This window comes from Pteronotus mesoamericanus, unplaced genomic scaffold (assembly GCF_021234165.1).
Source record: "Pteronotus mesoamericanus isolate MK-2021 breed Mesoamerican mustached bat unplaced genomic scaffold, CSHL_Meso_final contig_78, whole genome shotgun sequence".
Lineage (NCBI taxonomy): Eukaryota > Metazoa > Chordata > Mammalia > Chiroptera > Mormoopidae > Pteronotus > Pteronotus mesoamericanus.
Window position 1 is genome coordinate 19,899,596 of NW_026555258.1, and position 26,694 is coordinate 19,926,289.

Here is a 26,694-nt window from a genome sequence, read left to right on the forward strand (position 1 = left end):
GATTTTGTTGAGAATGAAAAAATATTTAAGAAAACTAAAAATCCTTTGTCTTGGAAAATCTAAAGGAAAAAAAACCAACCCCCCTCCCCAATAAATATCAACCAATTATGATTTGGGTAAAATCTACAGAGGCAAACTTTTCCAGTCCTCTTTGCTCTACCAACATTACCATTCTGATCTGTCAACTACCCAGGAAAATGTGTACTGGAAGTAACGAAAGACTGACAGAAAATTGCGCGGGCTGGGTAGCTCAGTTTGTTACAGTGTCATCCCGATATACTAACATTAGCGGCTTCATTGTAGGTTCGATCTCCCATCAGGGCACATACAAGAAGCCACCAATGAAAGCTTAGTGAAGTAAGTGAAACAACATAGGAATCCTTCTCTCTCCACTCTCTAAAAATCAGTCAATAAAAATAAATAAAATAAAATAAAATAAAAGACTGGCAGGAAATTGACAAATTAGCCTCAACTACAGAAAAATTTAAATGATAAATGCTTGATTTCATTGCTACTGCATACATAATAATTGTTGAAAAGTAAGGGGAAAGCAACCAAGTTCTATGATTTCAGCATTAGAATGGTCGGCTGCTATTGAGCACGTAAACATTATTTTGAAGGAAGAAGCTCTTGAAATGCACAGCCATTCCAATCCAAACTGATATTATGGCTTGGAGTTAATTAACTGAACTCCAATTGTGTGTAAACTGAATTTTAAAATATAACCAAAATACGTAGATGGTACTCTTTCTGGCCAACTGTGATGCCATGCTGACTATCTCATTTCCTTGATTCCATGCTCCGTTTCAGGAAAGAAACTGTGGGAGGTGGTGATGTATTTTCTTCAGTGATGCGGTGACACAGGCATAACACCACCCAGGCAGGTGAAGGCTTCTGCTTAACTCAGGGTAAAGCAGGAAACTGGGCTCCATCCTTCGGCCCCCAAGGGAAACAATCCAAGAGGTTTTGGCAACAGCAAGGCCCACAACTCAGCCATCCAATTCAGCTGTCAGAGCCGGGCTGGGAGTTGTTTTTCTTTGGAGCTGCCTGGGGAAAGGTGGGGCTTCAAGGGTGGCCAGCAAAGCTGTTATGTGACTGTCTTGGATTTTCTTTGGACTCCAAGGGCTGGGACATAGCCATGGGGCTCCCAAGCACCAAAAAGTGTGTTTATGGTCCCTGCCTTTGTTTAGAGATCCCTTAATGTCATTTACTTCCTTAACTCCCAGGGAGCACATAGCCATCAAATGTAGACACTGAAAACTCCAAGCCACTGTCTGTACTTCCCATTCCCATCATGTCTGCCATCGGGGGGAGAAGCAGGATGAGGGACGGGGGATCGGGTCCGCGGTCCCTGCTGCCTCATGTTGGTGCTAGGTTGCTTTTGTGTCTTCTGCACCTTTCCCACACAGCTCACAGACACACCTCGGCACCTGCATGAAGTTGAGGTGATAAGACGACGACAAGGGATGCGTTCAGTTGCAGAGCTTTGTGAAGCCCCTCGGTCTCTCCTCCCTGCTTGGTGAGTCACCGGCATTTCAGGAGATGAGTTAAAATCATCTCCAAGGGAGCCAGAGCCCTGACCCTAAATCCCAGGCCTATGGCTGAGGTCCTGCACCCTGCTGACAGGCCTCCCGCGGCTGCTGACTTGAGCTTGCTTTTTCTCTTTTCAAAAGTAAAGCAAAGAGATTTTATTTTATGTTCCCTGTGTCGGCAATCCAACATGTATTACCTTTCATCCATTACTACGGTTCAACCCCATTTTGGCTCAGTTATCTGGAATCTCAAAGAAATCATGGCAGCCTCCATGTGTCTAAGCAGGATATCTGCATTACTGTTTCTTGATGTTCAGTTTTAGATCTAGCCATGGACGCCCTTCGAGGCAGACTGCTCTCTCACCCTGCTGCATGGCTGGACCCTTGGTCTTCCCTTCACCCTCATTCTGGGGATTCCCCTCACCTCTCTCTTGTGTGAGCTTACTTTCTGGGAGCTCCTTTCTCGCATTGGGACCTACAGTCCCCATTGGTGCTGCACTTTAAAGGCAACAGGCTTGCCTGTTGAGCCGACTTCTTCACAGCGACTGAAGCAGAGCATGTTCCCCATTATGTGGTCTTCCTGGCCTGCCCACCACATCCCCCGCCCCACCCCACTAGCCTGCTGTACTTGATCAGACTGGGCTACTCGAGAATTTACTGCTCTAAATGGCTTGAGGTCTTAAGGTTCATTCTCCATCCCTGACTCATCACCATCACAGACACAGATACATAAGCCAATTGTCCATGTCAAGGCTTTGGGTCCTAAAATATCATTCTTCCCTCCAAGGCATTTAGGGTCCCCTATAAAAGAATACAGAGTCTCTACTGACTGCAAAAGGGAAGGGTATTAGAGGCTCTATTTTTTACAAGTGTATAGGAAATAAAAGATTATAAATAGATCTGTAGAAATGAACAACCACCGAAAATTCTCCAGATTTAAAGATTCCATTTTGAACAAATACAGAGAGAAAACTAAGATGACAGATGAGCTTTACCTCAAGTACTAATGCCATTTGGCTGCTCACAGTAGCTACCTAGAGCACTGTGTTAAGAAGGATCCTGAGGCCAAATCTGAGCTGAGCAGGAACTAATTCCGAGATGAATTAGTGACTCAAAGGACCAAAGAGTGACAGCATACAAGCCATTTATTTGCCATACCTGGGGTGGTCATTTGCATGGGTTTTGGAGCTGGATCTGAGTTCAAATATGACCTCAGCCACCTGGTCCTAGGCTAGTATTTAACCTCCTTAAATTAACATTTTCTCACCTACTAAAATAGTGATAATACTGTACCGCTAACAGAGTATCAATGTTCCCATTACATTTTTGCAAAGCACTTACCATAATGTACAGCACACATTAAATGCTCAATAAACAGGAATTCTTAAGATATTAGTTCCTTAGGCTCTAAAGTCAGTTCTCAAATGTAAATGCCTTGAATTATGCTCGGCTGACTCAAAGGTTTGTTTACGCTGGTTCCCACCCTCTTTTCAAATCAATAAAGCTCAGGCTGCTGTGTAGGAGGCTCTGAGTAACACTCAGTTGACAAATACCGCATTTTTGCCCAGCAATCTCTCTGCCAATAGCACATTCTGCATAGTCAGGCAATGGGATTCTGAGTAGTTCCAGGCTGAATTCTCAGTCTTCTCTAAAAATAAGCTCACAGACTGAGTCACCCCTTTATTCCCAGGCTCCTCTGAAAGTTGAACAGGATGTCACAATGTCCAGAAATAGCCTTCACATTCCAATACCAAACTGGTTTCCATCGGCTCCAAGGCTTTCAGCTGAAGTTGGCTAAGATGATTCTTCTGGATTTCAGGATAACGAGATGATCTTAGTGATTTTAAAAGCTGAAGTTGACCCCTGCATGGAGTCAACCTGCCTCAGAAGCCTTCAGGGATGCACCAGCACTGTCACTGACGGGACCTTGGTGGGCACTCGGGGACCTGAAGTGGCTCCCTGCCTCCTCTTGCCACCAGAGAAATCTCTGATAAACCATGGGTCTCCAGTGGCTCCTGCCACCCATGGGACCAAGTCCTGGCATACCCGGTCTTCTGTCACCCAGCACCCCTACCCTTCTAGCCTCATTTCCCAGGATGCTTCAGCAACACCAAATCGTTGCGGTCTTCTAACACTGCTCCTTCACATCCCTCTGTCTTTGCCTCTGGCCACCTCCTCAGTCTTAGGCTACTTTTTGACCCCTTGTTGGGGGTGGGTAGGGGCATGCAAGGGGACCTAGGACTGGACCCTGGAGTAGGGCAAGGGGTTCAGGGAGCCTCTGAGACTCAGGTTGCATGGACCATACCATGGGGACCCAGAGGACAAATGGGAGGGCGGCAGGGCATGTATGTTGGAGGTAACAAAGAGAACTAGCATAGGGACGCAGGCAATGTAGCCCTGCATGGGCACAAATGAATTCCTTAGCTGAGCTTCTGTTTTTTTCTGAAATAAAATGCAGAAAATAATACTGGTTCTGCTGATGGACACCTCAAGAAGATCATGGAAGTGAGAGAATTCTGTAAACTCTAAAGAGCCATGAACCCGCCAGGAATGTTTTGTTCATTACTGATGATGAGTGGGGAGGTAACACAGCCCTAATGGTGGCTGAGTGGCTCCTGTGATGTAGTTTACAGCTTTTCCTTGCTTTGTAATTGGCCTTTAGGGGGAGGAAATGCTTAAGCTTTCTTCATCACACCTCAGTGTAAAATGCAGTTCTGCACCTTTCCAGATAGAAGGCTTTGACTAAAGACAGAGGTTATGGGATACTGAGGGTTACGGGTGCTAAAAGGAAGTCATGAGTATAAAAAAGGGCAAAGATTGGAGGCATTAATGGCAAATGGCACCCACTACTTATGGGTCCGTGGGCCACTTCTCTTGGACAGCCTGCCATAGCTGCGAGCAGAGTACGGTGCAAATGGCCATCGCTGTGAGATGCAGCTGTCAGCTGACAACATGCAATGCCTTCCCCAATAGCACAACAGAGATGCTGTTACAGGTTGAATTGTGTCCCTCCTAAAAAGATAGATATATTATATATATATATATCTATTGAGGCCCTAAGCCCCAGTAACTCAGAGCACTGCATTATTGGGAGACAGGCTCTTTAGAGAGCAAATAAAGTCAAAATTATGTCATTAGGTCTCCCTAATCCAAAATGACTGATGTACTTATAAAAAGAGAAAATTTGGACACAGAGGTGCACACACACTAGAAGATGGTATGAAGAGGCACAGGGAGAAGATGTCCACCTACGAGTCAAGGACAGAGGCCTGGAGCAGATCCTTCCTCACAGCCCTCAGAAGAAAAAAAAAAAAAAGCAATCCTGTTGACACCTCGATTTTGGATTTTAGCCTCCAAAACTGTGAGACAATACATTTCTCTTGTTCAAGTGACCCAGTTGGTGGCATTCTGTTATGTCAGCCCCAGGAAACCAGTACAGAGCCTTTATAATAACCCAGGGAAAAAGAACTGGGGAAGCCACAATGGTTCAAACTGGGCAGAACACTGAAGCATTCATTTGATGCAAACCACAGGTGCTAAGTCCACACTGCACATTTTAGAATCTGGAGACCTTCATTTCAGAGGGAACTATTTAGAGATGGCATACTTTTGTTTGTCATTTTTTAAAAAATATATTTTATTGATTATGATGTTACAGTTGTCCCAATTTTCCCCCTTTCCCCCCTCCACCTGGTACCCCCCATTCCCTCCAGCAACCTGCCCCCTTAGTTCATGTCCATGGGTCATGCATACAAGTTCTTTGGCTACTCCATTTCCTACACCATTCTTACATCCCTCTGCCTATTCTGTACCTATCAATTTGTACTTTTTAATCCCTGCACCTTTTCGCCCATTCTCTCCCTTCTCCCTCCCAGCTGAGAACCCTCCAAATGATCTCCATATCTATGATTCTGTTTCTCTTCTGCTTGTTCGCTTAGTTTGTTTTTTTAGGTCCAATTGTTGATAGTTGTGAGCTTATTGCCATTTTAATGATCATAGTTTTGATAATCTTTTTCTTAAATAAGTCCCTTTAACATTTTATATAATAATGGCCTGATGATGATGGACTCTTTTAGCTTTACCTTGTCTGGGAAGCACTTTATCTGCCCTTCCATTCTAAATGATAGCTTTGCTGGAGAGAGTCATCTTGGTTGTTGGTCCTTGCTCTTCATCACTTTGAGTACTTCTTGACTAATACTAGTTCCTCTTAGCCTGCAAAGTTTCTTTTGAGAAATCAGCTAAGTCTTTTGGGAACTCCCCTGTACATAACTGTTTTCCCCTTGCTACTTTTAAGATGCTCTCTTTATCTTTAACCTTTGGCATTTTAATTATGATGTGTCGTGGTGTGGTCCTCTTTGCCATCTATCTTGTCTGGGACTCTCTGTACTTCCTAGACTTGTATGTCTATTTCCTTCACCAAATTAGGGAAGTTTTATTTTCATTATTTTTTCAAATAATTTTTCAATTTCTTGCTCTTCCTCTTCTCCTTCTAGCATCCCTATAATTTAAATGCTGGTACTTTTGAAGCTGTCCCAGAGGCTCCTTACTATATCCTCATTTTTTTGGATTCTTTTTTCTTCTTGCCATTCTGATTGAATGTTTGTTTCTTCCCTTCATTCCAGAACATTGATTTGATTCTTGCCTTCATTCATTCCACTGTTGATTCCCTGTAAATTTTTCTTTATTTTGTTTAGTGTAATCTTAATTTCTCCTGGGTCTTTTATGCTGTTGAAACTCAATGTGTTCCTTCGGCATCCTAATAACCAATGTTTTGAACTCTGCATCTGATTGCTTGCTTATCTCCATTTTGTTTAGTTCTTTTTCTAGAGTTTTGTTCTCTTCTTTCATTTGGGCCATATTTCTTTTCCCCCTAATTTTGGCAGCCTCCTTGTGTTTGTTTCTCTGTACTAGGTAGAGCTGCTTTTGCCCCCCTCTTAGCAGCATGGCCTAATGTAGAAAAGTTCACTGGGAAGTTGGTTGGGGCAGAACCTTAGGTAATCGCCAGAGCAGGGCAACCCATGTGAACCAGGTCTATGGAGTCTCAGACATGGTTCCCCACTCTCTGCCTTTGTGTAGGGGAGGGCTCTGTAAAAGAGCAATGGCTGCTGCCTGGCATCTGGAGTTTTGTTCGGGAGGAAGCTGTCCCCTGGCACTAACACTGATGCCAGACACTACAGTTTCTCCCAATGTGCCACTGGTGCCCTTCAAGCTGCTACCTCAACAGACAATTTTAGACCCCAAACAGAGTGAGCCTGATTAAGTCTAAGTCCATTGCAGGCCCTTTAAGAGGAGATACCTGAGAATGAGCCCTGGGCAGGGTGGTCTGGTGTGGTGCTTGGATACCTTGCTCCCAAGATATCCCTCCTGATTTTTATTCATCACATGTGGGTGTGGGACCAGCCCATTCCACATTTCCATGACTTTATGCCTGTCCCTCCTAACTGTCTAAATGAATGTGACTTCTTTAATTCCTCAGTTGTTGGATTTCCATACAGCTTAATTTTCTGATGGTTGTGGGTGATAGCTGTTTTGTAAGTTAGTTCTAATTTAGTTGTAATTTTTGCTGTGGTTGTGCGAGGAGGTGAGCTATGTTTACCTATACCTCCATCTTGACGAGAAGTTTTCTGTTTGTCGTTTTTAATATGAAATTCCCATGTAGCATAATTAACCCCCCCAGGCTGCCTGGTTCACATGCATGCACCCTTGAACAAGGTATGCAACGGGGATGGCGATGGCTTCTGCAGAGATGCTCGTGGCAGGTGCATGTGGTGGGGTTATTGCTGGTAAAAGTCCTACCCCTACCACTGCTCACTGCTGCTTCTGAGGTCATAGTGGATATCCTGCCCTCTCCTGAGAAGAGAAGGTATCACAGTCTCACTCTGTAGGCCTCTGGGAACCAAACAAGCCATACTGAAAGCTTGTGTTCTAACTGGAAGTACTGGGCAGGCAATGAGAATGGACTGATCTCAAACACAGTCCAAGGATCCGACAGCAACCCCAGATAAAAAAAGGTGAAGTTGGCAAAGCAACCGGTTCAACAAGCATTCATCGAGCATCTACGATGTGCCTACTTCTCTCTCTTAAGCTCAGGGGCACTCCAAGCTGGGGCTGGAAGCTTGGCTTTTCTTGCTGAGTGAGAACTTCATAGGAGCCAAAGGGCATAACCCAGCTGGGAGAGTTTAGACGGAAAGGAGTGTGGAAGAAGGAACTTGGATAAACTTGCTAAGGGAGAGCCCCAAGAAGGTGGAGGGATAGAGTCCACTGAAGAAATGAAGGGAGCTGTGAAATCAACATTAAGAAAGAATTCAGGGAGTCCAGGGAGAAGCCAGAATCCAGGGAGTCCTGTTAAGGGTTTATTTTCACTCACCTCTAACTGAAATTTAGCAACATCTTCACTTACGAACCTAAGCACAAGCCTCAGGAATATCATTAGTACCCATGACTTTGTCATGAGTAGAAATCATCGGTATTTTCATATCACTTTATTGAATAGCTGCAGGAGAAAACTTGCAATATCACTTATTTTCATCAATAATTTGAAATTGGAAAATGTGTCAGAACTGCCACTTGATTTTATTTAATACAATAGTAAAGTAGCACATTTGCTCTTTTGCTATTTTTTAGTATTTTACTGCTTGTCAGCATAATTGGTTATCTTTTTAATCCTATGTATTTTATTTTGCGCATTAAGCAAGATTGAGCCCACAGAATTGCATGGCGCCAAGATAAAAAAAACAGGTGAACCTTGTTTAAAGTCACTGAACGGGCTTGACATGATGCAAAATGTATTGCGGAAGACAACAAACAGACAATGATGGAAATGACACAGTCCCTGTCCTCCAGAAGCTTATAGGCAAGTGAGGCAGAGAGAGGAAGTTCCACTCTTTGCCCATCTCCTTTTGTTCCCTGTGGCTTATTCCCATCAAACCACCTACAGTGCTTCCCCTAGCCCATAGGGTAGCTCTGCAGGATTTAGAAAAAACAGCCCTTTCTCAAGACACCTTTCTAGAACCTGCTGGAAAATCACCTTAACAAGTCCACAAAGCCATAGTGGCCCCATGTGAATGGAAGAGTTACAACCTCAGGTGAAGGCCTGACTGTAATGAACTCAGAACAAATATTAGGTAAAGAGGCTCCTTACACACACATGGTAGGTCCCTCATCCCATGCACATGAAAGACGACTCTAATTTATTATCATGGTGTTCTTTCCCAAAACCCAAATGCAGCTTCAGAGATCTTCCCAAGACAGCACTATGGATGGCTGTCAGTCAGAGCTGATGTAAGAGATGAAAACCATTTGCCATAAAGCTGGAAGTCTTACCTTTTTTTGAGAAACTTGTATTTTCATGGGAGACTCCAGAAAATAGAAGAGCCTTCAATACCTAAAGGAATGACTCTCCACAGATTCCCTAGAGAATCCCTAAAGACGAACACTGAAAGCAACAAACCTCTAACGCTGAAAGCATGGGAAATACAGTTGTCACACCCTTATGTTTTACTACAGCAGTAGTTCTCAAAGGACTTTCTTTGTCCCCCAGGGAACACTTAGCAATGTCTGGAGGGATTCGTTATTGCCATGCAGGGGCACTGGGGACGCTACTGGCACCTGCTGGAAGGAGACCCGGGATACTGCTAAACATCTCAAAGTGCACAGGAGGGCCTCCCCACAGCGAAGAATTATCTGGCCTACGATGTCAATAGTGCCACAGTTGAGAAACCCTGCATGACATAGTTGGCTTCCTAGACTCCAAGCTTCTCAGGGGAGCCCAGATAGAGAATGTCAGGGTATAAAAGACAAGAAGGGCAAAGCCACCCATGTGCAGAGTGTGCAAACACAGGTGTCCCCGCCGCTGCTCAGTTCGGCGTGTGCACACGGCCAGCCCAAGTACGGTATTCATCATTTTTTTTAAAACCTGATTTCACAATTATGCCTCTGCTATCTCCCAAAACCTTGGGCAATTTGAAAATATTTACTAAGGCACCAAAGTCCCTTTGGATATTTCCAGGAAGACAAGAATCAAAACTGCAGTTGGCCCTTCTGCACAAGAAAGGGAATGGGGGCAGGAAGGAAGTACCGGATGATTCAGAGAAGCCAGAGTGGACCCTGCTACTGAAGGCCACAGGCAGCTTCTACCTGATGGTCACGTCATTTTCAAGTGAAAGCACTGGCCCTGTGGGTTCCACGAGGTTACTGCCCCTTGGTGAAGGGTTAACCAATGACAATAACAAGGCAGCTGGTCAGAAGCTACTCTTCACCGGCTTTCTGCTCAGACTCGGGGGAGGTGGTAGATGTGTTCTCTGACTTCCATTCTGACACCTCACCCTGAAATCCTCAGGGGAACAGAATGAGAGTTCTGGCAATTTCTAGGGAGGAAGAAAAATGACCTGGAGAATCAGTGGGGTTCCTTCCCCCTCAGTCCTTGTCAATAAAAAAAAATGGTTTTAAATGTAATGACTTACATCTAGATGAGCCAAACCATTACCTCTAAGAGGTCAGATTTCCTGGCCTTTGAAAGAAAACAGTCTTCAGTTGGCTTAGATAGGAAGGTCATTCTACAAGAAAATTCTACAGTAGCAAACTCCCATGCTGGCTCTTTAGTAAATAAATATAAGCCTCTCATCATGGTAGACCCAAAAACAGTAAAGAAAAGGTTGTCTGAGATGCTTTACTGCTTGGGCTGCCAGCAAGAAGACAACGGTTATTTCTTTAGCTAAAAGATTCCTGCAGCCTTAATGGCAAATAAAACCACGGAAGATATGCTAGATAGAGCAAAGGTTGGCAAAGTTTTTCTATAAAGGGTCAGATAGTAAATATTTGAGGCTTCGCAGGCCATATGGTCTCTGTTGGAACCACCCAACTCTGAAGTCAGCCACCGACAACAAATAAACAAAGGCGAATGGCTGTATTCCAATAAAACTTTATTTGTGGACACTGAAATCTGAATTTCATATCATTTCCACATGTCATAAAATAGTCTTGAAGGTTTTTTTCCAAACAATTATAAATGTAACAACCAGTCATTGCTCGTGGGCAATTGTTTGCCGGCCCTTGGTCTAGACAGCAAGTCGGAATGTCCATTCGTTCTTAATTCTGAAACTGCCATGTAAAATTGATTTTCCTTCCTGTCTCCTTGTCATTCTAAGACCACACTGGTAAAATCGATAAATGAAAAAACAAACAAGCAAGACAAATAAATCAACTACCGCAGCACTCTTCCCCCAAAACGTCCAGGCTGAGAATGATCTGCTGGTAACTACTGCGTGACTCATTTGCAACATGCTACAAAACCCATCTTGCTCAATGCAGTGCAAGACGTACGGCTTGCTGAAGGCTAGCATTCCGGTGGTATTTTTAAATGAACCCAGTGTGAACAATCTCCTTGTATAGTCTTTGGAGTTCAATATCATCCCAAGGTTAGGCCAAGACAAGGGAGCTGGGAAATGGACCAGTTTCTGAAATCCAGTGGTAGCCTTCCCTAATACACATTAAGGAAGTGCCTTATTCTCCAGAAAAGATATGTCTAATGGTCACAGAGCATTTCTTCAAAACACACTAGTGTATTGAGGAGGCCCTCTTAACCTTCCTATACACGTCCTATTTCCCTGCAAACACACTGAAATTTAAAATTGAGTATTTGCACACTCACCATGGAAGAGTAAAGCACAGCCCTAGAAAAAGTAGATTCTGAACACAGCTGTGAATGCGGAATGTATGTGAAGGGGATGAGCTGGCCAAGTAAACTACAGGATGCCCAGTTAAATCTGGATTTCAGGTAACCAACCAACAATTTCTTTAGTATGAAAGTTTGTCCCATGCAATAGCAGCCATCCTACTACTGAAAGCAGGAGTGAGGCTGGAGCAGCAGGTGTTCATTAGGGGAAAAAACAAGAATTTGTGATAGATGTGGGAGGGCATCTCATTATGAAACAGTCATCCACCAAAGACTGCGAACCCCCGTTTCCTGCCTGGTTCACCCTCCCCCCCCCAAGCTGTCCTCAGAAGCCTTACAGCCGGGGTGCAAAGTAAGGCCAAGTGGAACTACTTACATTCCAGTGGTTGACACCATTTAAAATACAGTGCCCCCTGGGGGAGTCCTGGGGGCTGGGGAACTGTGCTGGTGGTTACCCAAATCTACACAGGTTAAAACTCAGAGACATGACCATCAAAAAGGTCACTTTAGCTCTACGTTAACTTGTTTGGTAGCTTTCAGTGGTCACTTCTCACAGAGAATTCACGAGCTCATCCAGCGCACTGGATAGGGAACTCATTTAAGCAGCGGTTCTGCCTCTAACATGAGACTATAGTTTTCTCGTAGGGTCCTCATCCCTATCCCAGAGGGCCCTCCATGGGCTTCTGGCATGCCCATCCCACCATGTGCCCTACGTGCCTAAACATAGCGCCACCTCGCCTAGCGTCAAGCTACAACACTACCACCCCATCACCCCTATGCAACACTGGCTTTACAATTAGATAATTAAAAAAATATGTGAAAGGTAGACATGGAAAATGGGTGGCTCAGGGTGGGGGTGCGCTGGTGGCATGGTGCTCACAATGCGTTAAAATCTCATTATGTTTCGTTGGGCCCACACACTGTTTAGAGCATTGTGAACATCGAAACATCAACCAACTTCCTCCAAAAGCTAGATTTCCAGGTTCTTCGGAAAAAGGAGAAAACCCTGGACTGTATTACCACAAAGTACCAATCAGCTGGAGTTCAGTGCTGCCTGTCCCCTGAGGAGCCTGTCCTCTCCTGGTCTCCAAAGCTCAACGATTAGATAAATCAACCTAGCACCCATATATATCTGGGTTTCTAACACCAACTATAAGGCAGTCAGCAGGGCGTCTGGCACATGGGAAGCCCTCAGGAACTGGGAGGCCCTTCCTCCCTCCCCTTACAAGATGCTGAAGGACAGGGTCCCATCTCTTGCTCACTTTCTGAGCTCTGGCGCACCCTGTCTCCCTACAGGGGCCATGCCCCGCTCCTGCCCCTCCACTGCTAAGCCGTCCTGCTTCCAGCTTTTCTCCGTGGTCCCAGGCTTAGAGCAGACCGCAGGCTGGAATCATCCAGAGGCAGAAGCAGTGACATGTCAGAAATGATGGTAGGAAGGGGAGAAAGAGGAGGGTAATTGAACAGTTGAAATTATTTTCCCGTCACCTCCTGTTCTCTGTCCTCAGAGCCTGTGCCTTCTCTTCATTCTCCCCTATCAGATCCAACACTGACCAAACATCTATGCTTCTCACTCCAGTGGGAATAAGGTTGGGGCTACTTGGGTCTTACTGCCAGAAGGTGGTAGGATTAGAGAGTATATTCTACAGCCAGCCTCCAGGGCCTGCCCTGCCTTCTGACCCCTCCCCACCGGACTTACTCTGCCTATCGTTAAATATCCCTTGGGTTTTGCTGCGAGTTTTATTTGGTGAACAGCACTAACTATTGAACACGTATGCTCAGATGTCACTGTTCACGAACAAGGCTGCCTGCGTACCGCCTGGGAAAAGAAACGGGCACTCCGATGGTGGCTTCATCACTATCTACAGGGTGTTTTTATTTGTTTGGAGGAATAGCAGTATTTCCTCTCAGGGCCACCCACAGTACCTGTGAGCTTTAAGATCTTTTTACTTTTTAATTGATAATTTTTTTCTAGCTTTATTGAGATATGGTTGACAACTCAAAATTGTATATATTTAAGGTGTACAACATGATGTCTTGATAGACATATATATTATGAAATGGTTACCATATCAAGCTAACGAACATATCCATCACCTCACACAGTTATCATTTCCTTGTGTGTCATGAGAACACCTGAGATCTACTCTTTTAGCAAATTTCACGTATATAACACATTGTTATTTACTATAGCCCTCATGCTGTACGTTAGGTCGCCAGAAGTTACTCATCGTATAACTGAAAGGTGAATGCTTTGATCTGTATCTCTCCTTTCCCCTGACCTCCCAGACTCTGGTAACCGCCATTCTACTCTGTGTTACTGTAAGTTGTCTTTTTTTTTTTTATATTCTTCATGTAAGTAGGATTATGTGGTATTTGTCTTTCTGTGTCTGGCTTATTTCACTTAGCATAATGTCTGCAAGGTAGATACATGTTGTCACAAATGGCATAATTTCTTTCTTTCAGGGCTAAATAATATTCCATTGTAGGTACATACCACATTTTCTTTACCCATTCATCTGTAAATGGATGCTTAAGTTTTCCCATATCTTGGCTACTGTGAGTAATTCTGCAACAAACACAAAGAGTGTAGCTATGTCTCTGAGAGACTGATTTTATTTTCTTTGGATATATACCTAGAAGTAGAATTGCTGGATGATGTGGTAGTTATATTTTTAACATCTTGAGGAATCTCCATAGAGTTTTCCACTTTTTAGATCTTATATACCTCACAGTCCTACTGGGGCAAGAAAATTTTCAGACCACTACCTATCCCATTAGAGGCAGCAAGTATTAACAGCCCAAGTTGACGAGTCAGGCCATATAAACTCAAATAATGGGTCAATATTCAAAATATATAAATAATTCATACAACTAAACACCAAAAACCCCCAATCTGATAAAAAAATGGGCAGAGGACCTGAATAGACATTTCTCCAAAGAAAGCGTACACATGATCAATAGACACATGAAAAGATGCTCAACATCACTATCATCAGAGAAATGCAAATTAAAACCACAATGAGATATCACCTCACACCTGTCAGAATGGCTGTTATCAATAAATCAACAAACAACAAGTGTTGGAGAGGATGTGGAGAAAAGGGAACCCTAAGTGCCCAGTTGCTGAGAATGCAGACTGGTGCAGCCACTGTGGAAAACAATATGGAGATACCTCAAAAAATTAAAAATGGAACTACCATATGACCCAGAAATTCCACTTCTGGGTATTTATTTGAAGAAATTCAAAACACTAATTCAAAAAGATATATGCACCACTATGTTCAATGCAGCATTACCTACAATAGTGAAGACATGGAAGCAACCTAAGTGTCCATCAATTGATGAATGGGTAAAAAAGATGTGGTACATATATATAAAGGAATATTACTCCCCCTTACAAAAGGATAAAAATCTTACCATTTGCAATAGCATGGATGGATCTAGAGGGTATAATGGTAAGTGAAATAAGTCAGTCAGAGAAAGACAAATACCATATGATTTCTCCTACATGTGGAATCTAAAGAACAACCAAACGGAAACAAAATCATAGATGTAGAGAACAAATTCGTGATCACCAGATGGAGGGGGGCTGGAGAGGTGGATAAAAAAGGTGACAGGGATCAAGAAGTAAAAATTGCCAGTTATTAAAATAGCCACGGGGATGTAAAATACACCATAGGGAATATAGTCAATAATATTGTAATGACTATGTAGGTAGGTGTCAGGTAGGTACTGGACTTAATGAGGTGATCACTTCGTAAGGTATATAAGTATCTAATCACTATATTGTGCAACAGAGACTAATATATCTATTGTAATTGAAAAAAGTAAAAGAGTAAGTAAAGCAAGAAAGAGCTGGAGCCATTAGTGTAGTGTTTTCCACTGTCTTAGGAGAGGAGAAAGAGAAAAGCTAAAGACTAAAAGGTCGACAACAAAACTAGATAAAAATCTTAACATTCTTTTAAATATTAGGTTTTAGGATTTTAAGATTTAATTTCAATGGATTGTAGCAACATCCAAAGAATAGCAATAAAAGAAATTTTAAAAAAGTCTTTCTGAAGAACAACCAGGAGGCTGGGGAAGCCACTGTATCGATTCCATGCCTCTCGGCCAAGGGACACCTCTCCTAGACCCCAAACTGTCCTATCACACGTGAGACAAGCATGCTCTCACAGCCGCCTCCATCCTGAAATCCTGTGTGGTATTTATTCCCTCAAAGTTGTTGGCATTATGGCTCAAACACAGAGAAAGAAGATCCCTTTGTCTACCGCCCAAGGGGTTAAATTTTCAAGCATGTTTTTTGCTTAAGAATAACATTTTTTATAACCCTCAAAGTTTTCAGTTTCAGCCCTGAATTTAAAAATAAAGTGAATACTCAGATGACTGGTTACAATTTAGAAGACGGAGGGAAAAAAAATCCCACCCACCTAGAATGGTAAGTAAACCAGTATAATTCAGCAAAAAAAAGTAAGGGCAGGTTTTACGAATGCCTTGAAGACATTTGGTAACGCACACACTGTCAAGAGCCTAGAAGCCCGCAGGGTAATGACACAGGCCTCCCGAGGGGAAATGATGGGCAGGAAGATGTGTTCTGACATCTGGCCCACCGCCCTTTCATCTATAGCTGGAGCTTTTATCTTGGGGGACCATGTGGCTTTTCTTTCCCCATCCATCTTAGGCAAGGGAGCGGTACCAACTCACTACTCCTTTCTTCTAGCTAAGTTCATGTGATGCTACAGAAGCATTGATCCTCGGGTCAAAGACTAACCCCGAAATATTTTTAATGCATGTTTAACATTATGGAAATAGGCTATAGGCTTGTCTCTGTCTGTCTGTCTGTCTGCCTCTCTCTGTGTGTATTTAATTATCTCCTTTTGAAGATTTTAATTCAACATGAGGCTAATGAAAAAGACTGACATAATCATTAACCAAGGGCACATGTCGCTCCACATGCACCACCCCACACAAACCTCTGCTTCTGCTGGCATTTCCTGTCAGAAATAGGTCTCAGCTGTGCGGGACTTGCCAGCCCCACAGCCCTCATGTGTGAACTTTCCCCTGTGAAGTACCCCAGGCTGCACAGCCATCGCCAACAGTCCATCCATTTTTCTTAGGCTCATCCCGTGCAGTGCGGCCTCTGAGCTTTGTGTTTTACGCCAGGTAAGAGTCTGGGTGAGGCTAAATCCTTCTGAAAATGAAGGGTTGGCTTGAACAATGAATGCTACAAAAAAGGGTGAGGAAAGCCTGTAGGATATCTTTGCAAGAATAAACTCCTCTTTGATGTGCCAATAACATGCCATGCTTGTTTACACCCAGACTGGCTTAGGAGAATCATTGGCCATCATTAAGTAAACAGACTTCAGTTGCTGCTCACCCTCACATCCTGCTAGAGCTGCCCACGTGAGAAGCAGCTGCGTTGAGATTCGATGTCTGCAGGCTGCCACAAGGCTTGATTGGCTGATCTGCTAAGAGACTTCTCCATCTATAGCATCATGATACGTATCACGCATCTCCCTCAAAAGACCTCCCACTGTACTGCGAGATATCTGCTCTCCTGCATGACACCCTGCCTCACTGAGGTCACCTCCCAGGGAACCCCCACGTGAATTTTGCTGCCCACAGTTTTGGTCAGCCAATCCCAAGCCTACCCTTCAAACGGGTATCTTTAAGTGACCAACAGACAGAACTATCACTTTATTTAAACAGAGTAAAGCAAGTACCCAAGATAAACCAAGACCTCTTCTTGATATGAAATGAACATAACTCCATCACTCTCAAACTGAGCAATGTTTAAGCTCTTACTAATTAAGACTGAATTTGGTCTTTTATTCCACATTCCCTCTTCATAATATGCACACCTCACAAACCTCCAAGCATGTCACAACAGGCATGTGGCACTTATCGAGACCCAGGCCACAACCTCCATTTACCACATGCCTTCTACCTCTTCACCTGGAGATCTTAAGGTGTATGTTCCAGCACAGCAGCTACAGGAGGGAGCACTACCTCTGGGAACTTGTTAGAAATGCAAATTATCACACACTCTGGAGTAGGGCCCAGCAATCGGTGTTTTAAAGAGCCCTCCAGGTGATCCTAATGCACTAAAGTTTGAGAGTCACTGTGTTCCTCCATTTCTGGCAAAAAAATTATGTCCAACAGCAGTTGCTCCTATTATGGGAAGCTCTGAGCGCAGCGGGGTGTCCCTATGTTGTCTATTACTTGAGACTAAAAAATTGAAATCATCTCACACACCCTGGGTGATGTGTGATGGGCTCAGATTTGCATACTTTGTTCTTAAAGATTCTTCTCTAATAACAGGAACTTCTTCCTTCAAGGTACTAATTGTCTTTAAATTTCTCTGTTAATTTTGAGACAGGAATCACCTACCTAGACAGGAATATTCTAAGTTACAATGTCAGTGATTGCAAGGAGCTCGCTTAACATCAAAAGACATAGCAAATATGCACTATTTTTCCAATGATCCAAACATTTGGACACCAAACTCACAAAGCCCTGGTGAAAATGCAACCTGATGTTGTAATATTATGAAAGCGCTCGGGCAAGCACGTTGTAAAGTTCAAGTTCTTCCTCCATCTGGAGGGCACAAAAGGTCGGCTTGTTGACCAAAAGGAATTTTGTGGTGTCTGTAAATTTTTTAAAAGTGTTTAAACGAGTTGATCCCATTCTTTTTTAAATTGGAGAGCTCACATCTTTAAAGAGCAGATTTCTGGCTTCTCTTGAAAATGAGACGATATGACAACACAGGCCCACGTTCGCACATGGTATAAATTAACTGTATTGAAACTGAGAGGTGGCATCTGCTCCCCAGGTCCTCACAATTTCCACCCGGCCGGTGTCACTCATTTATGTTGCACGCCGGCCTCTGGAGCCTTTTGCGTTTCCAACTCCTGCCCACTATAAACAAGGCCTTTTTATTGTTATTACTCTCCTCATGCATTGGAAACTCTCAGCAGTTACTATATTCATCTGTAATTTCCCAGCTTGGCATTAATGTTGAGGCGAATAGACTTCATCTTTAGCTCTTGGTGTTCATTCTTCTGCGTAAAGGTGCATGCATTATGATTCGTTGATGCACTTATTATAAATAGAACACTTTGGCTGGAGGCTTTCTGTAGCCTTGCTCTGAGCATTTCCCATTAAACCTCTCAAACAACCTTTACAGCAATTCCATGAGGGGGTAAGATCACTAGCCCATCTGACAGATGAGGGAAGCGAGAGACAGGAAGGTCCCACAGAAAACTACTAGAAGAGCCAGGATTTGTGCCATGGCTTGCGGACACCAGGATCTATGCTCATGAACTTACACTACCAGCCCAGGGGACCACCGTCTCTGGGTGTCAATGTCACTGGCTTATCTCAGTCAGTGTCATACCACATGATGACCAACTCTCACTGCCAAGCAAGTTGATCACATCTCCAAAAGGGATCAGTAATACAATGTGTGTAGTTTAAAGGACCAACAGCAGGGGTCCCAGAAGCATTGGGTGGCCCCAAAGAAATGTAGAAGCGCCTCTGTTGAGCACTGGTTTTCCTTTAAATATTGACAGATTTTAACCCACAAGTCCCCCCGGTTGGCTCTTTAAAAATGACTGCTATATTTCGCACAGCGCTTGCCAGAAAAGCTGCCCTTTATCCCAAGAGGTAAAGCCTGAACTATTCAGGAGGTACAAAAAAAGTGGCTGGAGAGGTATATGACCCTTGTGAATGTCTGTGCAAGACCTGACTCAGCACTCCTAGACCCGACTCAGCACTCCTACACCCGCCAATGACTCCAAATGGGCCCGAAGTGTCAACTACCTGCTGGGTGGCCCCTGCAGCCTCAGCCAGGGTGAACCCTTCCTCAGCACCAATGTCCCAAACAACCTATTTTTTTGGCCTTAACTTGGAATTTTAGAAACAGGGCATCATCTGTGTCTCTGAGATGGAAAATAACAAATGAGAGTCCAGCATCTTCAATTTCCTAGTCCTTTGCCAGCTGCTAGTCACTGACTGAGATTTACAAGGCACATGTAAGGAGGCAGTCCCCTAAAGAAGCGGCATTTTTGTTACTATAGTGTTGGGTTTAAGTCTCCAAACCCTCTGAGGGATCCCTGACCTGGGAAGCTTGTCTGGGCTGGATCCCCTGCCAACCAAAACCAGGACTTTTTCCCAGGCCTGGCAGGCCAATCTCAGAGGCGGGGGTAAAAAGCAGGATGATCGGCCTCCTTGGCCCCTGGTCCCCACTTCAACCCTGGTACTCAAGGCCTTCTTTCTCCAAGACAAGAAGCAGCGTTGAGAGATGAATCCAAGGTAACACTCAAATCGTTTCTCTACAAAGTGCAGGGCAGAACCAAGCGTACACCACCCACCGAATACACAGCCTTTCTCAACACAGAAAATGGGATCAGGTGGAGCCATAGGCCCAATAACTGTGCTCTGGGGTGAGAGTTCTGAGAGGGAGAAGGTCCCAAGGAGACTCAAAAAAAGGCAGATTCTGTGGAGCAAATCCAGGCCCAAATACTCCCAAGCTCACCCTCTCCTCCCCTGACCCCCTAGGACTCTAGATCCGAAGGATCCTATGGAGGCTCCAGCCGCTATCAGGGCACCCATCTGAGGCCAGACTGGCCACTGACACAAGGAATCGAGAGTCAGGAGAGCGTGGACTTAATACAATTCTTCTGCATCACACTGTGTGAGCTTGGATACCTCCGCATGTTCACCTGTAAAGTGGACATAATGAAACCTGCCTCAAATAGCTCAGAATTCAGGGAACATGCGTAGATTTTTGTAAACTGTAAAGTTCTGTACAAATGCACAAGATCATTTTTATTATTCCATAGAGTGGGTTCTTATTAAGTGACAAAATTCTCTCAAGACCACGTGCAGGTGAGACCGGCATTTCCTGTTTCAGCGCCTAGGAACACACTCCAGTTGGTCCCTGGTGCTGGCCTGAGGCCTTCTTCCTATGGCTCTGAGCGCTTCTGTCCAAGGACACCTCTGTAACACTGAGTTGTCTTCACATGTGCCCAAGGAAGACTCTCTTCCTCTTGGCTGTGCAGACATCACAACATCTTCCCCCAGAGTTGGTTTCCATTGAGACCCAGTGGCCTCTTCCCCAAGGGAACATTACTCATTCAGTTATAGCTTAATCGGACATTTCCGCGCACCGTAACTCAGCTTGGAAGACTCTCAAAAGGATGTGGGCCTCCTGGTTTGTCTTGGACTTTCCTAGTGCTACTGAGTCAGTCTCTGTCATCGGCCCACACTGAGGCTGCTGGAAACACCCGCATGACGAGCTCATGGGCAAATCATGAGATGCTGCTCCCATCCTGGGGACATAGTCAATATAGGGGCTCCAGCGCCCCGGGTTCAAATCCTGGCTTTGACACTATCTGTTAATGTTGGGCTCCTCATCTATAAAACATGGATAATGTAGTTCTTCCCACCTTATCAGCTTATCATCAGGATTAAATGGCATAAAATGTACATTAGTAAATAACATAAGGTGTTAAAAATGAACTTTAACTTACTACTGAGTTTGTACCATTAGCTACTGACTTAACTTCATGTTTTTGGCTTCTTCTTTCTCATACTAACTGTTCCAAATAAATAATAAAGAAACTAACAGCAAACAAGTAAGTACATGCCTTCTGCTAACTGGGAAGGTTATAATGTCATTTTATATTTTATTTTACCCCAGCCCCACATGTGTGCTCATCAGTGCTCCTGGCACTGGACAGTAATTTTTGATGTGCTTTTCTATTTCCTCAGTTAGACTACTAACAAATTAAGGTTAAGAAAAAAGCACGTCATGCGGTGCCTTGCTGAATAATGTTCAGTAAATGGCAGTTGTACTATTAGTCCCTGGAATTATCACTCACATTCATTCTGCTCTGGAGGCATTTTCTGCCTTCTAAAATTACAGCTCATGGAGAGTCCCTGCAGATGAAAGGTCCACCTGGTCAAAGATGGACTTTGTGCTGCTTTCGGCAGGAAATAGAATGAGATTCATTTCTGCTCATTGAGGGGTCTCTGGACTCAGCTGGCAGATGCTGTTAAAGAGCCATAGCTTCTGAGCATTTCATTTCCCTCCGATGATCACACGACAAGTGTTCTGAGTCACAAGCCCTTTCGGAACTTAAGTGTGCAAAGGGTGAAATCTTCCCTCTGGTGGCTGAGACTTGGGGACGCTGCCTTTTTGGTATTGCCAGTACATCCCAAGAAGAAGCATTCTGTAAGTACGTTTCAACAGAATCCTTAAGTGACGTCTCTGGACCTATGTCTGAAGCAGCTAGAGGAAGTGACCCCAGGCAGAGCTCTGGCCTCCAGTGAGTTAAAGGATAAAAAAGACCGTTCAGACTCTTTACCCTTCAGACATGTTGCCTCTAACCACCCCCAGGACAAGGCAGCTGTGTAGACAGGAATTGGAGGCTCCACCTCAACCCCACGCAATAGCAGCTGTGTGCCAGGTACTTCACCTCCATCACATCTAAAGATTACCATCAGCCCTGGAGGCAGAACTTATGAGGCCATTTTGTAGATGACAGAACTGAAACCAGGCTAAAGACTGTCCAAGACCCTACAGAGTGGAATCCTAGTCTATCAGCTCTGCCCCTTGGAGAGGAGCCCAAGTTGGTGAAGAGGTGAGGGCTCATCTGGAGAGACTTCAGGAGGGCTAGGCTGTGAGGGCGGGCTTGTCAGCTTCCCAGGGGCTCCTGAAAACTCTAAGGAAGTAGAAGAGAGAAGCAGGGTTTGCTGAATTTGGAGAGTATGCTCTAACCCAAAGCACAACTAGAATGAGTTACCGGTGTGGCCACAAGCTCCCCACTCCCATTCCCCATCCCTTATTCTCTCTCCCTTTCTCTTTTTTCCTCTCTCTCTCTCTCACACAGTGATTTCACTGTTAGAAAACCTGCACTGACAATAGCATATATGAATACTCATTGAGAATGATACATTGAAGAGAATCATCAACACCTTCTCAGGTACAAAGGACAAACTCAACTCCATCACTAAATAAGCCTAAGTATTTGTGTTTATTCTTCTCAAACACTGAGGAGCATTCCAAAAGACTGTCTAGATCTTTCTTGAAAATCCACTTGGCCCCTGCTGGGATTACCCAACCCTACTTGGAAAGGGGCGGCCCCGGCGTTAGCTGCCACTGGCTCCCCTTTCAGAAAGCAAGTCCTTTCATGAAGCTCAGCTGTTCCTCGGGCATCCAGTAAAGCTGGTCATGCAGAGGCAGAAGCTGCGACAACTGTTGGAAACCTTCAGCAGCAGCCTTTGGGAGCAACTCAACGTCCTCTGCAGTAGCCACTTCACGGACGGTTAAAGCAGCCTATTATTCAGTTTATATAAAACCCCCACCAGCTACATGGCACCAACAACTGAATATCTCCATTCTTATCAAGTTCACCACGTATTAGCCACTAACTTTAGAAACCGTAAACAACTTCATTAACCATCCAAATACATGGGCACAAAGGGAAAGAAAAGAGAAAACAGCCTTCCTGAGTTCTGAGTCCCAGAACTCAAAGATAGCTCCACAGGCAAACCACAGTATTTCAACATAGACAACAAACTCTCTCGAAGTCTAAGACGTTTAAGATTTGAAGAGCTTGATAAAGAGGGTCTCAGAGCCACGGAGACCACATCACATGCTTCTTTTAAAAAGAAGGGCCTCTGTGCCTTTTTCCCAACTAAGAATCTGTCCAAAGGATTGAAAAAAAAACACTTTAATATGCATTGCTTCCAAAATATTACACACTATTTCTCTAACAAATTTATGTGTGTTTCCAGGGAAATCCTGGACAAAAAAAAAAGTACTTAAGTAGAAAAATGTCTGGTGATTCTTGTATGCCAATATGTTAACAGACCTTCTCTTTTAATTGTTATTATTTCATATAGCAGCAGTAATCATTCCCTCCTCTGCAAAGGAAATATATAATCCAGCTGTAGTGGCTCCAGTAAAAATACCACATCTGTGGATCATTGGCAACACAGTGGAAGCTTGCTCAAATCTAGGCAGTCTGCGAGAGTTTTTTTTTTTTTTTTTTTTTTTTAACCAAAATACAGATGGGTACACTTTTCTAAAAGTGCATATAAACTTTGCCAAAACTGGTTGCTCCTTTGTGTGCTGAAAATAGGGTTTTTAGATTATCCACACCCATTAAAAAGGGGTTCTCTTGGAACATCATTCCCGGGACTCAGATGGTATAATGAGTCCCCAGACCCCTCCAGCGTGGTGGCTTGCGCCAGTGCCCTTGTCAATATCAAGTAGAACAGGGAAAATAAACGCTCCTGGTTGGTTTCAGAGAGAAGGTTCTACCGCGTGGCTGGCAGTGGAGCTGACTGCTGGTTTTCCACTTAGCAGAGAAACGTTTCCGCAGAGAGGATGGCAGCCACCGTTCCGGTCACTGATCCCTCCGTTCTCCAGGGTATGAAGTCAGAGGTATTAGAGCACTGGGTGATAATATCCCAGGAATCACTGCCTGCCCCCCAACTCTTCCGAACCAAGCGTCTGTTCAGTCGTTCCCCAAAGCCCAGTAGCAAGCATCTTATTTCTAAGCCAATTTTCCACATTCAAATCCCCAGCCCAAAGCGCGCCCTGGGGGTTTCTATACAAGACTTGTAAAAGAAAAAGCAGCATAGCTGAGCCTTGACAGACTTCTATCCCCACAACACATGCCCCGAGGGCTACTGTGCTGGAATGTCGATGGCCCGAAACACTCGGGTCCCTTTGCATCCCAGACAATAGAGCAAGAAAATAAAATGAAAGTGGACTTACTGCTATGGCTTGCAGCCTTTCCTTGTGCAATTCCGCCTCTGCCATCCTGGAGAAGGGCACACAGGGAGAGGAAAGAAGAAAGAAAAACAAATATACGCTGTAATCACTCAAGGAAATTGATGGGCACCCCGGGGGGCTTTGCTAGAACCCGGGGAGAGCCGAGGGACGGCCGGATCCGCTCAGGGGATTGCGGGCAGAGCTGTGCGCGCGGCTGGCTCGCCCGCCTGGCTGGCTCGGGCTCAGCCTCTGGCCCCCGCCCGACCGGCCGCCTGGCTGCGCCCCAGCGCCGCCGCTAACTGCATCTCCCCGCCGCCGCCGCCGCCGCCGCCGGCTGCGCTAGTTGGGAACGTGGGCCGTGGGCAGCCTCTGGGAGGGCGCGCTCGCCCCGTCCTCGTTCTCCGCCCTTACGTCTCGGCGCCTCGCTCCGCCCCTGGGGTGTGCAGGACCCACGGCCGCAACCGCGGCCCCCGGCGGCTCTGGACCGGCAGGAGACGTTGGGGCTGTTACTGCGGGGAGGGAGTGGGTGGTTCCAAAGGTGCCGACAGGCAGCGCGCGTGCGGGTGGGCACCTGGAGCGCGGGCGCACAGCGAGCCGCTAGGGCGCACGGCTGGCGCGCCTGGGTGGACACGCGCTCTGCGGGGCGCGAGCAGGACGAGGAGGCGCCTCCGGGGAGCAGATGCCAACCCAGAGGCCTCTGGTAGAAAGCCGGGGCTTGGCGGGGAGGCTCCGAGCACGCGCCCTCATCTACCAGTCGTGGCCGCGGAGTCTTCCAGCTGCCTTCTAGCTCATGCCAGATGCTTGGGCTCCACGTGGGGACATTTCCAATAGGGACGGGCCGCCTGGCTTTAGATGGCCGGGTCCTCAAATATTAAGGCCGCTGGCCCGATGTATAACTCAAAACAGGCCTCTGCGAGGCCAAAAGTGCTTGTAGTCCTGGGTGCTCAACTAGTCTGGGCTAAACAACTTACTGTGAAACCTTGGGCAACTCACTTAACCACTTTGAACCTCAGTTTTCTCATCAGAAAAATGGAGGATCACAATAGTAACCCTCACAAAGCTGTCAGTAATGAATGAGATAAAGTATATAAAGGTGCTTTATTGTAGGTGTGTTAACAGGCATATATATGTAAAGGGCCATCTGTTCTATCATTACCCTGCGACATTCTAGGCTGAAGTTCGTTGAGGGTCTGTACTTCAATACAGTCTCTAGAAGGAAAAGTACGTTCTGGTCATGAAAATACTTCACCTCTTCTTCCCCAAGACAGACGACAGTGCTAGAGTGCATCTTTTGTGACAGACAGATCCTGGGCAGGATATAAGAGATGGATAAGACCAGTCCAAAAGGAAATAAACGCTAAAAATCAAACAAAAACACTTCTTAACATTCAGGATGGACCTGCCAGAATCCCCAACATTTGTAAGCAGACTTTTCCTCCAAAAAAATAAACACCAAACCTTACCCCGCACCCCGCACCTCCCCCCCTCATGTGCCCTCTTTAGGTCCTTGATGCTTCTCTAAATGCAGGACTTAAGAAAGCATTTAAAAGTTATGCACATGAAATTTCCCCAGATCTCTTTCCTGGGCAAATACTTGTCTCTTGATGAGCAATTACTACCCTGCCTGAAGACCAATGCAGTCACCAAAACAATTTTACTGACTGACTGGTTTTTCTTCCTTTTCAGAATGGGTTGGGGGGGGGGGGGTTTGGTGGAGCCGTTTGTGTCATAAAGCCACGCCGATGCCAGATGGGACAGTCCCACTCCAGGATACTCAGAACTTCTACTTCTGGCTCAGACCCAACATCATCTTCAAACCGTTCATTTTCTCTCCACTTTCAGCACCAGCTCACACATGAACAAAACTGTTATTTCTTCAGCAGAGTGGCTGCGTACCCAGCAAGAGTAGAAAATACCAAGATGACAAAAGTGGGGCCAGCAAAGTGGAGAGACTTAGCCAGAGTCGCACAATAGTGTGAATGACTTAATGCCACAGAACTGTATGCTTGAAAGTGGTTTAATAGGTACATTTTATGTTATAAATATTTCACATAAAATTTGTAAAAGGAGTCACGGAAGAGGAGATGGGGTAGAAGGGCCTGAGCACCCTTTTTAAAGGTGACCCACTAGAAAGATCTGAACCTCGTGTTAGAAGAATCAGGATTCATGACGCATATTTGGGTACTATTTACTTTGAAGTTACAGCTAAAGAAATGAGAATGGCCAGAGGGAGGAAAGAGAACAAGAAGGGGAGAAAGCCCAGTCGAGACATCCGAGAAAGTACCACCTGAGAAGTAGGAGGAAAAAATAGGAGGGGTTTCCAACAGGGTCAGATGCTCCTGAGATGTCAAGGACACAAACTAAGAAGGGGCCGTTGGCTTGAGCAGTCAGGAAGCCATGGGTGACACTGCAAGAGTGGTGTGTGTGTGTGGAGGATGGACCTGGAAGCAGTTAGAGTTGAGAATGAGTGGAAGGTGGGGAAGAAGCATCCATGAGTACGAAAGACTCCTTTCAAATCTTTGGCTGTGAAGAACGAAGGGGTGGGTGGCAAGGGGTATAGGAAGGTGGTCTATGGGAAGCAGCGTCAAGGTAAGAGCTATTAGGTCAGGTGAGATTCGAATGTTTCAGGGCCAATGGGAACTAGGTGTCATGGAAATGAGGTCAAAGACACAGTCAAAGGGAAGATAAGTATTAGATAGATCTCG

The 26,694-nt window shown here is 45.0% G+C and overlaps 1 protein-coding gene across 4 annotated transcripts in view; it reads right to left on the minus strand.

The window, feature by feature from the left end:
* The window catches only part of PALM2AKAP2 (PALM2 and AKAP2 fusion), a 399,871-nt gene that overhangs the window by 278,862 nt on the left and 94,315 nt on the right, over positions 1-26,694 (minus strand). For all 4 annotated transcript variants that reach the window (XM_054584541.1, XM_054584539.1, XM_054584538.1 and 1 more), the window contains exon 2: positions 23,993-24,038. In XM_054584541.1, the coding sequence (XP_054440516.1) occupies positions 23,993-24,038 (46 nt within the window). The remainder of the gene's footprint in view (positions 1-23,992; positions 24,039-26,694) is intronic.